Consider the following 16392-nt stretch of genomic DNA (forward strand, 5'->3'; position numbering starts at 1 on the left):
ATATATATATATATATATATACATTTCTTTAAATGAACTACGAAGGATACAGCAGACACCATGAGACTTTACCTTCCAAATCTTTCACATACATCTCCTAGGGCACTCTCCGATATAAGCAGATTACCATTACCTATGAAAACTAACCATAATTGTGTAATATTATCTAATCTCTAGTACATTTAACAGCTTCCCTAATCAGCCCAAAAGTATTTTTATAGCTATTTATTTATCTATTTTTGGAGGCAGGGTCTTCCTATGTTACTCAGGCTGAACTTAAACTCCTGGGCTCAAGGTGATCCTCCTGCCTTAACCTCCTGAGTAACTAGGACTACAGGCGTGCCACTGTACCTGGGTATTGTGATTTTTTTTTTTTTAACCAGGATCCTTACAAGTTTCACACATTGCAATTAGTTGCTATATTTTTTTAAGTTTGGAACAGTCTCCTAACTTGTTTTTTTTCTAATGACATTGACTTTTTGAAAAGTCTGGACCATTGGTCTTGAAGAATGTCCCACATTTTGGATTCCTCTGATTGTTCTTCATGGTACTCTTTAACTTTTTCCTTTATCCACTGTATGTTGAAAGTTATATCTACATGTTCCATTCTATGCAGGTTACACATTTTGAGTGAAAATACTTTATAAGTGCGGTTATAGTCATGTTGCATCTTATCAGGAGGCATATAATGCTAGATTGTCCCACTTTTAGTGTGCCTTAGTTTTAGTAGTTACTGAAGATGGTGACCACAGAAATATTTCCATTGTAAAAGTATATTTCTCCCTTTGCAATTACTAAGTAATTTCTAGGATACATATATCCTGTTCCCAGTTGCCTCTCATCCATGGTTTTAACATCCATTGGTGATCCTTGCCTGAATCAGTTCTTTACTTTGGGGTTGCAAGATGGTGATTTTCTAATTCTGTCATTCCTTCCACATTTACAAACTGGCATTCTTCTGTGAAGAACTTTCCTCCCTACTACCCTCACCTCCTAGCCCACACTTTCTTGCGTTCTTTCTCTAGTGTATGATTTAATTATACTCATATCAAGTTTCACATATTAACCTCATTATAGACTCATGGATTCATGTTTTAATTCACTTATTTATAGTTCCTAGTCTTCTTTATGTTCAAATAGTCCCAGATTTGGTCTATAGTAGCCTTTTTAGGGCACCCCTTTTGTCTTTTTGAAATGATACCATCGTTCTTTGAGTGCATCTATGCTTTCTGATATAGTTAGATTCCCAGGCCCATTTTGTACTATCCTGCCTCGGACTTAGAATCAGCCTGGTTCATTTTAGAGGGGAGTGTATCCAGAAATCAAGATCTAGATAGTAGGTATGTTTATTATTGTTAGTGCTGTTACTTCTAGACTGTTTGAGTGGATATAGCCAGGAAATACATGTTTTGAAATCATAGCTTCATATTGTTACTACCAATACAAATTTAACATTTCAGAAATTTTTTTCACCTCTCAACTTATTGCATTTTATATTTACATCTCTCTAATATAAAAAATCTTATTTTCTAATCACTTTAATATGTTTACTTGGTTCATTATATACTATATATAAAATAGTTCCAAAATTATAATATTAACATTACTAATAGTAAACTACTGAGTAATGTTTACGATTTTTGTCTTTAGAATATATTCTACCAAGAATGCATAGTCAGGCTGGGTGCAGTAGCTCATGCCTGTAATCCTAGCACTTTGGGATGTCAAGGCAGACAGGATCATTTGAGATCAGGAGTTTGAGACCAGCCTGGCCAACACAGTGAAACCCTGTCTCTACTAAAAATACAAAAAATTAGCCAAGGGTGGTGCCACATGCCTGTAGTCCCCCCTACTCGGGAGGCTGAGGCAGGAGAATTGCTTGAGCCCGGGAGGCAGAGGTTGCAGTGAGCCGAGATCACACCATTGCGCTCCAGCCTGTGTGACAGAGTAGATTCTATTTGAAAAAAAAGAATGCATAGTCAGAGCACTACGCTCAAAGATCATCTGAAATAATCTTTTTCTGTGTAGTTATGTTATCATCATGATAACTATTTTGGTTCATTTATTTCTGTTTTTATCTCATTTTAGGATTTGATTTTTCTTTTCTCTCTGTTTTTTTTTTTTGAGATGGAGTCGTGCTCTGTTGCCCAGGCTGGAGTGCAATGGTGCAGTCTCGGCTCACTGCAGCCTCCACCTCCCGGGTTCAAGTGATTCTCCTGCCTCAGCCTCCTGAGTAGCTAGGATTGCAGGGGTGTGCCACCATGCCCAGCTTATTTTTGAATTTTTAGTAGAGACGGGGTTTCACCATGTTTCACTATGTCACTGGCCCATGTCTGTAATCCCAGCACTTTGGGAGGCTGAGGCAGGCAGATCACTTGAGCTCAGGAGTTTAAGACTGGCCTAAGCAACATGGCAAAACCTCCTCTCTACAAAAATTACAAAAATTAGCTGGGCATTGTGGCACACAGCTATAGTCTCAGCTACTCGCAAGGCTGAGGTGGGAAAATTGCTTGAGCCTAGGAGGCAGAGATTGCAGTGAGCCGAGAACAGGCCACTGCACTCTAGCCTGGGTGACAGAGTAAGACTCCATCTCAAAAAAAAAAGGAAACAAAAACAGGGTAAGTAGGAGGAGTGGGGTAGAAGAAATAAGGATGGAAGCAAGATAACCCTATGGTTTTGACTTTTGAGCCATGTGAATGTTTACATATGAAAATAAAATTAAGTAAAAGGAAAAAGAAAGCTGAGCGTGATGGCTCACGCCCATAATCCCAGTAATTTGGTGGGCTGGGTGGGTGGATCATGAGGTCAGGAGTTCAAGACCAGCCTGACCAACATGGTGAAACCCTGTATCTACTAAAGATACAAAAAATTATATGGACGTGGTGGCAGATGCCTGTAATCCCAGCTACTCAGGAGGCTGAGGCAAGAGAATTGCTTGAACCCAGGAGGTAGAGGTTGTAGTGAGCCGACATTTGCATCATTGCACTCCAGCCTGGGCGACAGGGTGAGACTCCATCTCAAAAAACAAAATAAAATAAAATAAAATACTTCATCTGCCCTAAGTCACATCTGTACCCAGAGTTCCCCAAAAGTTATTAGATAATTTCTGTAACATTTGGGAGAATATCAAGTATGTTATCCACACATTTTCTACGTAACTACTTAATATACTGTAGCTACATAAAATGGTAAGTTACTCTTACCTCTTCAGTATTTATTTAAGTCTTAAGGTAGCCGACTCTCACAGATTTTAACAAAAGCCATATAATCTTTTTCTTCACTATGTAGCAGTCATTTGAGAGGAAACATACAAAAAAATCAGCTAAATAGTATGTTAGATTCCAACCTTGACCCTGTTACTACTTTTCAAAGAGAAAAGTCACACTTGCTTTCTGTCATTCATACTAATAAATGATGGATGTGGAATAAAATATTAGCTCTCCCCTTAAAAATAGCATATTTGTTGTAGGCTGGGCACAGGGGCACATGCCTGTAATCCCAGTACTTTGGGAGGCCGAAGTGGGCAGATCACTTGAGGTCAGGAGTTCCAGACCAGCCTGGCTAACAAAGTGAAACCCCATCTTTACTAAAAATACAAAAATTAGCTGGGTATGTTGGCATAGGCCTGTAATCCCAGCTACTCGGGAGGCTGAGGCAGGAGAATTGCTTGAACATGGGAGGCAGATGTTACGGTGAATTCTGAGATCATGCCACTGCATTCCAGCCTGGGCAACAAAGAAAGACTCTGTCTAAAAAAAAAAAAAAAAGCATATTTGTTAACTATTTGTGTGTGTGTGTGTGTGTGTGTGTGTGTAATATATGTAAGTTTCCACAGCCTGCTGTAACAAATTACCACAAACTTAGTGGCTTTATATAGCAGTAACTTATTTCACTGTTCTAGCACCCAGAAGTCTAAAATCAAGGTGTCAGCAGGGTTGTGCCTCTCTGAAGGCTGTGGGGAGAATCCTCCCTTGCATCTTCCAGCTTCTGGTTGCTCCAGGTATTGCTCAGCTTGAAACTATACCACTCTCCAAATTCGCAATGTCTTCTTCTTTACTGTCTCCTCTAGTTAGTTTCTTATAAGAACACTTGTCATTGGATTTAGGGCCTATTCTGATAATCCAGGACAATCCCATCTTAATTACATCTGCAAAGACCCTTTTTCCAAATAAGGTTCCATGAGTTAGAACATGAATGTATCTTTTTGGGAGCCACCTTTCAATCCACTAATAAACATACACATACATGAATAAAGTTGGTTTTCATTATTCCTAATAGTTATGTTCTGTAAAGTTACAGCAAACACTGATTTATAGATAGTGAACCACTTGGGAGTAATGGTTCAGTATTTGCTAAATCAGTGTTAGGAACAGCTGGGTGTGGTGGCACACGCCTGTTGTCCCAGCTACTCAGAAGGTGGAGGCAGGAAAACTGCTTAAGCCCAGGAGTTCAAGGTAGCAGTGAGCTATGATTGTACCATTGCACTCCAGCTTGGGCAACAGTGAGACCCTGTCTCAAAAAAAAAAAAAAAAATTAGCTGAGTCCATACACACATGCACATACACACAAACACATACTGAGCTCATTATTATAATCTTATATTCTAAAAATAACCCATCCTGGTAGATTCTCTCTACTTTACAAAAGAGAAAACAAGGCTCATGAGTGTCAAGTGACTTGCCTGATGCAGCTCCACTAACAGGTGCTAGAGTTCAGATTCAAACCCAGTCCAGCTGGCCCCAGAGCCAGAGCACTGCTCTCCTCTGCCCCCTACACCTCTGTTCTCTGGTCGCCTCTGTGGAAGAGCTGCAATAAGAAGGTAGAGTGTTACCTTGTCCTACTTCAGCTGGTAGTAGGCAAGTGTGAAGCAGTTCATATTTTTCACTGCTCTATGCATGTCTGCAAATGACTGTGGATGTGCCTCGGGTATTGATTTGAGAATACAAGCAAATTTTAGTGAGTAGGCAAATTTGCAAATAGATATTCTGACAATAGTGAGAATCAATATATAGTGTGTATTTTATATATTTTTGGAGTTGTTTTTTTTTTTTTTTTTTTTTTAAGACGGGATTTCACCATGTTGGTCAGGCTGGTCTTGAATTCCCGACCTCAGGTGATCTGCCCGCCTTGGCCTCCAAAGTGCTTGGATTGCAGGCGTGAGCCACCACACCTGGCCGGGTTTTTTTTTTAACATTTACTTTGGGATGATGAATGATGAAACTTTTGAAAGATTGCAAACTCAGTAATCTCATAACATCCTAAATCAGTGCTTAAAAATGGCATCCCAGGGCCAGGCGGGGTGGCTCCTATCTGTAATCTCAGCATTCAGGAAGTCCAAGGAGGATCGCTTGAGGCTAGGAGTTCAGGACCAGCCTGGGAAACATAGCAAGACCCCATCAGTACAAGAAATTTTTAAAATTAACCTGGCATGGTGGTGTGCACCTATAGTCCTACCTACTCAGGAGGCTGAGGCAGGAGGATCACTTGAGCCCAGGAGTTTGAGGTTACAGTGAGCTATGATTGTGCTACTATACTCCAGCCTAGGCAACAGAGGGAGACCCTGTCTCAAACAAAATAGCATCCTATTGGAATGGGGAGTTTATTGCCCTTTATTTGGTATAAGTTGCGTCTCTTAGTCTAATAGCTATGACTTATCTTAAAACAGTACAGTTTATTCGAAAAATCTCAGAATCAATTTTGTATTAAGGAATTCCTGGAGTGTAGAATTATGCCATGCCTTCTTTTCTAGGTAGATGTGAAATTGGACCCCAAGGATTTGCGAATAGATACATTTCGAGCCAGAGGAGCAGGAGGGCAACATGTTAATACAACTGATAGTGCCGTCAGACTTGTCCATATCCCCACAGGTGAGCAAGTCCCTTGGCTTTGTACTTTTAACCATTTTTCCCATCTTACTCAGCATTTGGAAGGAAATCGTCCTGTGTAAGTATCTGGTTCCCTGCACAGCTCTTTAAAAATGTCACTGGGGTTGTGGATCAGGATGTCTATTGTGTTTATATTCCCCTTCTGTTTGGAAAGATTTCCTTTCTGAAAAGAGCAGACAGTGAGCAGACCTATTCAGGGAAGCTCCCAGGTATGCTGGACAGGAGTGAGCAACCAGAGGTGGCTCTGCCTAAATACAAATGAAACACAGAAGTAGCCTTGGATGGGCTACTGCCGTGGATCTTCTGTCATCTGTAGCTTGATGGCTAACTCCATTAGGCTTTGCTGCACTAATGCTTTTATTTTGAATATTGGTAATTCTGGCATACTCAGGTAGTTTTGTGGTTTGCAATGTGATTTTAAATATACCTACGGTTTTTCACATTAAAAACTTTTTTAACTTCTTAATTTTTCTTTTTAAAATTAATTTTTACACGATGTATATTATTTTAAAAGTCTAATGGCAAAATCCAATAACAAAAAAACTAGCAGACCTCTGGACTTGTTCCCACCTTCTTCCTACTTCCTCTACCCTCAATTCCCATTTCCTAGAGATAACCACTTTAAATTCTTATAGCTCATTTCTCTACCTACAAAAAACAAACAAACCTCTTTTAGTTATTTCTTCTGGTAATTACCTCAGTATTTCTAAATAATAGGCAAATAGTGCTCTTCTGACCAACTATAAAGATTACATATTTACGTCTTGATGTGGTAGATGAGAATTTTACCCCTCTTATATCCCTTCCTCTTCCAAATATTTATCTTTTGGCAAAATTAATCTTCACTGTTTTCATATAATGAACAGATAGTGTTTGATGCTAAGCCCATTAGTATACAGTCCTGTGATTTCATTTCCTAGAGTTAATAATTACCTCACTGATTTTCCATTTGCTTACTTTTCTTTGACTCTGAGTCTGCCTACATCTTCCAAAAGCTGTGTAAAATGAAGTCGCTCCAGTGCTTTCTGGAGACTCCCTGACAGAGCACTCTTATCATCTTGCTCCAGTGTAGACCAGCTGCTCCCCGGGGCACTGCACAGGGGTTGTCCTGGTCACCAGCAGTTGGGAAGTTCCCTTCATCTCTGTTCTGTGTTGGATCCTCCCATTTCTTGGGTTCCATATCATCTTTTCTCTTTGTTACTCTGTCATTTTAACAAAGCTCATCTTTAAGTGGCTTCCTTAGAAAAGACCTGTGACATGTAAATATTACAAGGCTTTGCAGATCTGAAAATAGCTTTTTTTTTCCCCCCCAGCAACTACTTCAAGGAAAAAAAAAGCTCTACTCTAACTTCACACTTCATTGATCATTTGTTGGAAATCATTTCCCCTTAGAATAGTGAAAATCTTTTTCATTCCTCATATTTGTTGCTTTCAGTTTAGAGACTCATGCCTTTCAGCTCTGAAATACTTTCCTAGTAATTTCTTACATAATATTTTCTTTATTCTTCCTTGGATTTCTATTAGTTAGATGTTAGACCTCTTGAATTTATCATTTTTTTTCATATTGTCTGTCACTTTGTTTTTTAGTTCTTTTTCCTACCCTTTTCCTGATTTTAAAAAAAATTATTTTTTTTTAACTTTTGAGTGCTCTTTCTTGTTCTCAAAATTTTTTTCATAGCATTTTTTCTTATTTTTTGATACTGATTTCTCTTTTTTATTGCTCAAGGATATTAATTTTCGTTTCCCTGAAGTGCTCTTCTGCTTTCTGCAGTGTCTCTGTTTCCTCTGAGTTTATCTTTGTTTCATTCTTTCTTTTCTTTTTTTTTCTTTTTGAGACAACGTCTCAGTCTGTTGCCCAGGCTGCAGTACAGTGGTGTGATCACAGCTCGCTGCAGCTGTGACTTTCCCAGGCTCAGGTGATCCTCCTACCTCAGCACCACTCCCCGCCCCACTTCCTGGTAGCACAACTATAGGCACTTGCCACTGCGCCCAGCTAATTTTTGGATTTTTTTCTTGGTAGTCACCAAGTTTCTCCACATTGCCCAAGCTGGTCTCCAGTTCCTGGGCTCAAGCGATCTGCCTGCCTCAGCATCTCAAATGTTGGGATTACAGACATGAGCCACTGCACTCAGCCCATTCACTTTCATGCTAGAAATGTCTAGGAATTCTTGGCTGTCTATACATATTTAAGAGTCAGGTTCTAAAAGCTTGGAGTGCACTTATCCGCATACCCACTAGTGAGTTCCACTGTAGGGCAGTTAGAGGATTAATCAGCTTTTTATTAGGATCCCCCAGATATCTATGTCTGCAGATCTTTTCTCTTGTGAGTTTGTTTTCTCCTGAGAAGGATCTTCCAGGATACAGCTAAGAGTAAGGTCAAGGTCTCACCATTCAATAGTAGCCTTTTACTTAATCCTCTTGTCTTCAGGCCCGTGGTCCACACTTGCCCTCCCTTGTACCTAGTCCCAAGTCTAGAACTTTCCTGATTTAATTATCCAGAAATATACCTCCTGCCTTCTGCAGATTGAGAGAGGAGACTTGAGGATCTATTGGTTATTACAGACTTTCTGTATTCAGCCCCAGCTTCTCAAGCCTGACTTCTGAAATACCTGGTGTCTCTATTTCTGAGCCTTTCTGGCACTTAGCAGGGCAAATTGGCCAGTTTCTGGTCAGCATCTCCCTCTACAGGGAATTAAGTCTCATCTTCCTTCCATCTGCTAAGTCATTTACCATTCTTCCAACCACTTTCTGTCTTTATAGATCATGTTTGGGCATATATACATGACCTAGTTTTATTTCAGATGGAGTTTGTGTTTCTGTTCCTTGTTCTTGTTGTAGTATGATTTTAAAAAGGTGGGGGCAGGCACAGTGGCTCACGCCTGTAATCCTGGCACTTTGGGAGGTCAAGGCAGGCGGATGCCCTGAGGTTAGGACTTTGAGATTAGCCTGGCCAAAATGGTGAAACCCACCTCTACTAAAAATACAAAAAAATTAGCCAGGTGTTGTGGTGCATGCCTGTAGTCCCAGCTATTCAGGAGGCTGAGGCAGGAGCATCACTTGAACTCAGGAGGTGGAGGTTGCAATGGGCTGAAACTGTGCCATTGCACTCCAGCCTGAGCAAAAAGATCGAAACTCCTTCTCAAAAAAAAAAAAAAAAAGGAAACCATCTTGAAGTCAGACATCATTTTTAAATTTTAAATTCATTTTCAGCTTATTATGATTGCTTGTGTTGTGTGTTATATGAAAAGCTAAAACAACCTAAATATCCAACAAGAAGATAATTTCATATTTTCTCTTGTTTTCTTTATTGATTTTTATTCCATAGAAAACTGTAAAAAAAAAAAAAAAAAAAAAAAGAATATATGCATGAGCAAAACAAAACATCCATAATAATAACCCAGAACCATTGTTGACATGTATCTTTGGTATACATCCTTTCAAATTCTTTTCTATCCATATAAAAATATGCCATTTTTCCCCCCAAAATTAGGTTATGCTTTTTTTTTTTTTTTTTTCTTAGATGGAGTCTAGCTCTGTCACCCAGGCTGGTGTGCAGTGGTGCAACCTCTGCCTTCCGTGTTCAAGTGATTCTGCATCAGCCTCACAAGTAGCTGGGACTACAGGCATGCGCCACCACACCCAGCTAATTTTTGTCTTTTTAGTGGAGACTGGGTTTTACCGTGTTCGCCAGGCTGGTCTCAAACTTCTGACCTTAAGTGATACACCTATCTCAGCCTCCCATAGTGCTGGGATTATAGGCATGAGCCACCGCGCCCAACCTGAGGTTATGCTTTTTGTAACTTGCCATAATTTACTTTAATAATCCATAAATTGTTGGATACTTAATGTGTTTCACCTAAACCCTGTACTGTTGGATATCATTCTATATTATATGCAGTCCAGAACATTAATACTTAGCTTAAGATAAGTTAAAAATTAAAATGAGTAAAAAATAGGGTAAAAGGTAATCAAAATTCTGACAAAATAAACCAGAATACTTTAAAACATATTAAAGGTTTGTAAAACCACCCTGTGTAGCCATAAATTGCTGACTTTACAAAAAGTGACTTACAGAGAGTAGAAATATGGTTAGAGGCTAGGAAGGGCAAGGGGGAGGGGAGGATAGAGATAGGTTGGGTAAAGGATACAGAATTACAGCTGGATAGGAAGAATTCGTTCTGGTGTTCTGCAGCACTATAGCACCAATATGGTTAATTGTAGGGAGTCCGTGAGCCCTACACATTGGGTGCCAAAACATAGGGATCCATGAGCCCCATGTTGGGCACCAGAATGTAGGGAGTCAGCCCTACATCACCCATGGGTACCCCGAGTTCGGTGGCAACAAAGGAATGAGAAAAAGACAGATTAAGAGAGGCAGTGGGACCAGGGGGCCATCACTTATTACTGGAGGCAGTGAAGGCCCTGACCTCTGATCATCCCTGACAAGAAGAGGAATGTGGAGGAAAGTTCATGAAAGCCCAAGCCGTCTTAAAATGGAAATGTTCATATTCTTTTGGGTAGTACAAAAAGGATACGAGATTCAAGGAAACTCCAGACAAATACCTGGAAAATGGGTGCCAGTCAGTGCCCCCAGCCCAGCCAGATGGCTGCAGTGAAGTAGTCAAGAAGTAAGTTTAAACTAGTAGAGGTGAAACCTCAGTGCCCTACTAAAAGTATTAGCAGGTAGAGACTGCAGCTTATTTAGACAGGGAGAAAACATAGTTCAGAGAATAGAATGTTATAGAAATTCTTTAAATCTCCAGCAAAATATTTACCACTGTATTGGTGCAGATTGGCTATATTAATGGGGTTTTTGGTTTTTAGTTTTTGTGATGCAGAAAAAAAATCCCTTTCTCCTCTAATTTACTGAGGAGCGGGATTAGACACGGACCTTCTGAGTGATAGCTGCAAAGTTAAGAACGACACAGCCTCAAGAAGTGATCAATTTAGAGCTGGATTTGGGCCAGGAACTGGACTACACAGTGGGCTAAACCCATCCAAATGCAGAAGCTGGCCAGCCAAATCTTGTTTGTGGTTAGATGTATTGATTAGCTGGACCCCTGCTTACTCAGACTATGTAGAACAACTTAGAAATTTAGAACTCAGACAACTCAGAAACATTCCCTGTAAACTCTTCTTTTTAAAAGCTCTGAGTAGCATCCTTCCATTGGCTTCTTTCTATAAAGGTATTTTTAAAACCTCAGCTCTGTGTATATTTGTGATTGAAAGGGGAAAAGGCGAGTTCTTGAATTGGACAGAGAATGGAGCAGTGCAGCATAGGGAGTAGCAGTAATTTGCTGTTTGTTGAGCTGCAGAAATGCCTGGATGAGCTAGGAAGAAGAGGCCAGGCTCAGGGACTGAAAGATAGGTAACCATCTGCAGATGCTGCTGCTTTTTGGGCGCTCATACAGAACATCTCATTTACACATCAGAATCCAAAGAGCCAACTACAGCTATCATCATAACCCAGCTAGTTTCTGAAGTGTGCTAAACCTAAAATGTTTTTATCTTTTGTGATCTTTTCCTGATTAACCTGTTACATTTAAACTGTTCCTTAGTTCTATCTTAATTTGGTCTGTGGAACCTGCAGTTTACCTTCTGATCCCTGTTATTTTTCAGGACTAGTAGTAGAATGCCAACAAGAAAGATCACAGATAAGAAATAAAGAAATAGCTTTGAGTGTGCTGAGAGCTAGACTCTACCAGCAGATCATCGAGAAAAACAAGTGTCAACAACACAGCACTAGAAAACTGCAGGTAATATGTACTTGGTGTAATAATTTAATAACTATTTTTTCAAAAAGTCATCATTTTCTTTAGAGAATGCAGTATTTGTTCTTGCTTAAATGGGAACGTTTTGCAGCGTAGAGAAATGTGCTCCTTCGTGAATAGGCAGTAACTCAATGCAAATGGACTAATGGATTATGACTAAACCTGGGCATACCAGTTTGCAAATTAGTAAATGTAAGATGTTGAAAAATTATTTCCTAGTTGTTTCCCTCTTCATGTTTGTATCATTACTGTCTTAAGAGGAAAATGGTTTAAAAGACAAAGTAATTATTTGAGAGTTAAGAACATTTTAAATTTTTAAAAATTAAAACCCATGCTTGTATTATAACTATGTGAGATCAAATACAAATGACACTGCAAAAAAACTGGGAACAGTGATTGCTACTGAAGGAGATTAAGGACAAGGGGTAGAAAGGACATTTATGTTTCTTTATATATCATTTGGTACTTTTTGAATTTTGTACAATATACATGGTATAGTGTTACTTATTCAAATAGATAAATAGATGAATTCTAAGCAAAATGAATAATGTCATTATTTTAAGTAAACGAAATATATAATTTACTTTTTTTTTTTTTTTTTTTTGAAACAGAGTCTCACTCTGTCACCAGGCTGGAATGCAGTGGCACTTTCCCTGCTCACTGCAACCTCCGCCTCCCGAGTTCAAGCGATTCTCCTGCCTGAGCCTCCCGAGTAGCTGGGACTACAGACGTGACCCATCACGCCCAGCTAATTTTTGTAGTTTCAGTAGAGACAAGGTTTCACCATGTTGGCCCGGATGGTCTCGATCTCTTGATCTCGTGATCTGCCCACCTCTGCCTCCCAAAGTGCTGGGATTACAGGCACGGGCCACCGCTCCTGGCCAAATTCTTTTTTTTTTTTAAGATGGAGTTTCATTCGGTCACTCAGGCTATAGTGTAGTGGCATGATCTCGGCTCACTGCAGCCTCTGCCTCCCAGGTTCAAGCAATTCTTGTGCCTCAGCCTCACAAGTAGCTGGGACTACAGGCACTTGCCACCACACCAGGCTAATTTTTTGTTTTTTGGTAGAGACGAGGTTTTACTATGTTGCCCAGACTGGTGTCAAACTCCTGAGCTCAAGCCATCTGCTCATGTCAGGCTGGGATTGCAGGCATGAGCTACTGCACCTGGCCTATAATTTAAATTCTAAAAGAAGTAAAGTTTGTCACTGAGAGAGACTGGAAAAAAAAGTAGTCAGAAATAACTGATTTTTTGCTATTTGTCCATAGGTCCACTATAGTTGTTTTTTTTTTTTTTAAAAATGAAGTCTCATTTTGTCACCCAGGCTGGTTTTCAGTGGCACAATCTCAGCTCACTGCAGCCTCTACCTCCTGGGTTCAAGCGATTCTCATGCCTCAGCCTCCCAAGTAGCTGGGATTACAGGTGTGTGCCACCACACCTGGCTATGCTACAGTAATTTAAATTTGGAAGATTTTGTGGCCTTTTAGGATAATGAATTGTCTAAACCTAAGCATTATTTATACTTTTCATCTAGATGTGTCCTAGCTTTTTCACACTTTTGTGTTTTTAGCCTTCTTTACCTACATGCTAACTTGCAGGTAGTAAAAGTGACAGGATAAATAATATTAAAACTTTAGTGGTAATCCCAGATTATAGAGCATCATCAGTGTATTCACTTGCAGATAGGAATGCTTATTTACAAACCATAACTTATTTTCGTTTTTAACAAGCAAACAATATACCCTGAGTATACACCATTACTTCATGGCAAATAAGTGATAACATAAATACTATGAGCTCTGCCACATTTGAATTTTAAAAAGACATTTAGATTTATTTGCCGTTTAACATTTTGGCCCTAGAGGTTCCACAAAGTAATAATTTTATTTTTATTTTTATTTTTTGAGACAGATTCTCGCTCTGTCATCCATGCTAGAGTAGGTTGGCATGATCTTGGCTCACTGCAGTCTCTGCCTCCTGGGGTCAAGTGATTCTTGTGCCTCAGCCTCCTGAGTGGCTGGGATTACGGAAATGCACCCCCATGCCTGGCTCATTTTTGTATTAGTAGAGATGGGATTTTGCCATGTTGGCCAGGCTGGTGTCGAATTCCTGGCCTCATGTGATCTGCTTACCTCAAACTCCTCAAGTGCTGGGATTTACAGGCATTAGCCACTGCACCCAGCCCACAAAGTAATTTTTAAAATAGGTATTCAGGATTGGCTTTATGCAAATTGCTCATGTGTGTCTTCTTCGGTAGTCTGATTGACCAGCCAAAAAAGACATCACTGCCTGTTGAATAACTTATCTACCTACCTGAAATTTTTAAATAGGGATTTCTAAGGCTTGGAAGTTTTTTCTTCAACCAATAGATACACTTGGGTTTTTTTTTTTTTTTTTTTTTTTTGAGACGGAGTTTCACTCTTGTTACCCAGGCTGGAGTGCAATGGTCAATCTCGGCTCACCGCAACCTCTGCATCCTGGGTTCAGGCAATTCTCCTGCCTCAGCCTCCTGAGTAGCTGGGATTACAGGCATGCGCCACCATGCCCAGCTGATTTTTCGTATTTTTAGTAGAGACGGGGTTTCACCACATTGACCAGGATGGTCTCGATCTCTTGACCTCGTGATCCACCCGCCTTGGCCTCCCAAAGTACTGGGATTACAGGCGTGAGCCACCGCGCCCGGCGATACACTTGGTTTTTATACAGAAGGCATTATGCCAGATTCTCAACCCTGGCTCTACTGATCACCTAGTGAGTTTTTGTAGATACCCAGGCCCCACCCCAGAAATTCTGATGTAACTGATCTGGAGTGAGGTCTTGGCCATGAATATGGTGGTTTGGGATAGTGGTTTCCAAGCCTGACTGATTGTCAGAAGAGATGATCTGGGATTTCCAAAATATAATTCTAATCCATTATATCTGAGGTTGGGCTTAGGAATCCATAATTTAAAAAAATTCTTCCAGCGGTCAGGAGTTTAGTTTCATATCACTTGCCTTAGGGTTTAAGATGGTAAGTTACAGAAATGTCTTTTTTTTTTTTTCAAGATGGAGTCTTGCTCTGTCTCCCAGGCTGGAGTGCAGTGGCATGATCTCGGCTCACTGCAACCTCCACCTCCTGGGTTCAAGCGATTGTCCTGCCTCAGCCTCCCAAGTAGCTGGGACTACAGGTGCATGCTACCACGCCTGGCTAATTTTTTGTATTTTTAGTAGAGACAGGGTTTCACTGTGTTAGCCAGCATGGTCTCTATCTCCTGACCTCGTGATCTGCACGCCTCGGCTTTCCAAAGTGCTGGGATGACAGGTGTGAGCAACCACACCTGGCCAGAAATGTCTTTATTTTAATAAATGAAAGCAATTGAGGCAGGGTGTTGGGTATATCAGGGGTTAGGGAGGTGGAGGAGATGAGCAGACTAAGAAGAATGCAAATAACTGTAGCATGATACAAACTGTGGTGTGCCATGAAGAAGATTCTAAGTACAATAGGTTTCAGAGGAAGAAGAGAACATATTTCAATATATGCTGGGGTCAGAAAGGCAGAGATGGTAGGATAGTGTTAGGGAAGGGCATCCCTTGAGATGATGTTTTATAGCAGAGATAACAGACACACACATGATATAGTCTTATTAGTGGCATTATAGAGATTCACATAATTTTCAGAAATAACATTGGGAAGATTGGCCACGTTACAAAGTACCTTGAATGCTGAGTTGAGTTGTGTCTGCTCAGTAGACAAGAAGGAACCAAAGAAAATTTATCAGAAAACCATACTATAGGAAGACTAAGTAAGTAGGGCAGCACAATGTGAGCAGAAAACTGGGAGATTAATCAGGAGGTTTTTGCAGAATTGTAGGTGAAAGTAATGAGTCCATGAGTGAGAGTAGAAATGGAAAGAGCAGGATATAATAAGAGACCCATGAAACCAATTGGAAATGGGCAGTTAGAGAATAGGATGAATTGAAGATGGTTTCTCCCCCTGTATGCATCTGTATCAAAGCCTGGCATAGTAAACTCAAACCCACAAAATGTTTGACAAATTGCAGAATGTCAGAATTTTCTACTTGGGTAAAAGGGAATACACAGTGCTGTCATTTGTGGAAACCAGGAGGAAGAACTTATTGGAGTGGAAAGATGATTAATGTGATTTTAAATATTTGGAGTTTGAAACAGCAAAGAAACATTCCTTCTTATTCTATAACTGCGCTCTACAAACCTGTAGTATTAAACATTAAGTTCTGCCCATTCTTGTTCTTTGCCATTTTGTATCTATGACTTTTAGAACATATCTAAATTGTTGGAATAGTCATTTACCAAGTGCTTTTTCCATTGTAATGAAGATATTTATAAAGGTAAAATGTAAATTGCCTTTTGTTATGGCACAGGTGGGAACAAGAGCCCAGTCAGAGCGAATTCGGACATATAATTTCACCCAGGATAGAGTCACTGACCACAGGATAGCATATGAAGTTCGTGATATTAAGGTAATATTTGTGTACCCTTGATTTCAGAAGAAAATTAGTCAAATTCTAGAACCTTTATGTAGATATTACCAAGTATATCTAAAATGTTATCAAGTAATTTAAATCATCAAGCCACCCTAAAATTTGCAAACATTTTTATTAGTTTGCTGGTTAAAAAATTAATGATCTTTATGCCATTTTGAAACAATGATCTTTTCTAAATTCCAAATTCTCCATTATGCAATCACAATATATGAACATATATTCAGTCTGCATATG

The 16392-nt window shown here is 39.8% G+C and overlaps 1 protein-coding gene across 1 annotated transcript in view; it reads left to right on the plus strand.

The window, feature by feature from the left end:
* MTRF1 (mitochondrial translation release factor 1) overlaps positions 1-16392 on the plus strand; it is a 32465-nt gene that overhangs the window by 13385 nt on the left and 2688 nt on the right. Inside the window, exons 6-8 of the mRNA XM_032294816.1 lie at positions 5750-5867; positions 11505-11641; positions 16036-16134. Coding sequence (XP_032150707.1) covers positions 5750-5867; positions 11505-11641; positions 16036-16134 — 354 coding nt within the window. The remainder of the gene's footprint in view (positions 1-5749; positions 5868-11504; positions 11642-16035; positions 16135-16392) is intronic.

This window comes from Sapajus apella, unplaced genomic scaffold (genome assembly GCF_009761245.1).
Source record: "Sapajus apella isolate SASKATOON/1434 unplaced genomic scaffold, GSC_monkey_1.0 scaffold32, whole genome shotgun sequence".
Classification (NCBI taxonomy): domain Eukaryota; kingdom Metazoa; phylum Chordata; class Mammalia; order Primates; family Cebidae; genus Sapajus; species Sapajus apella.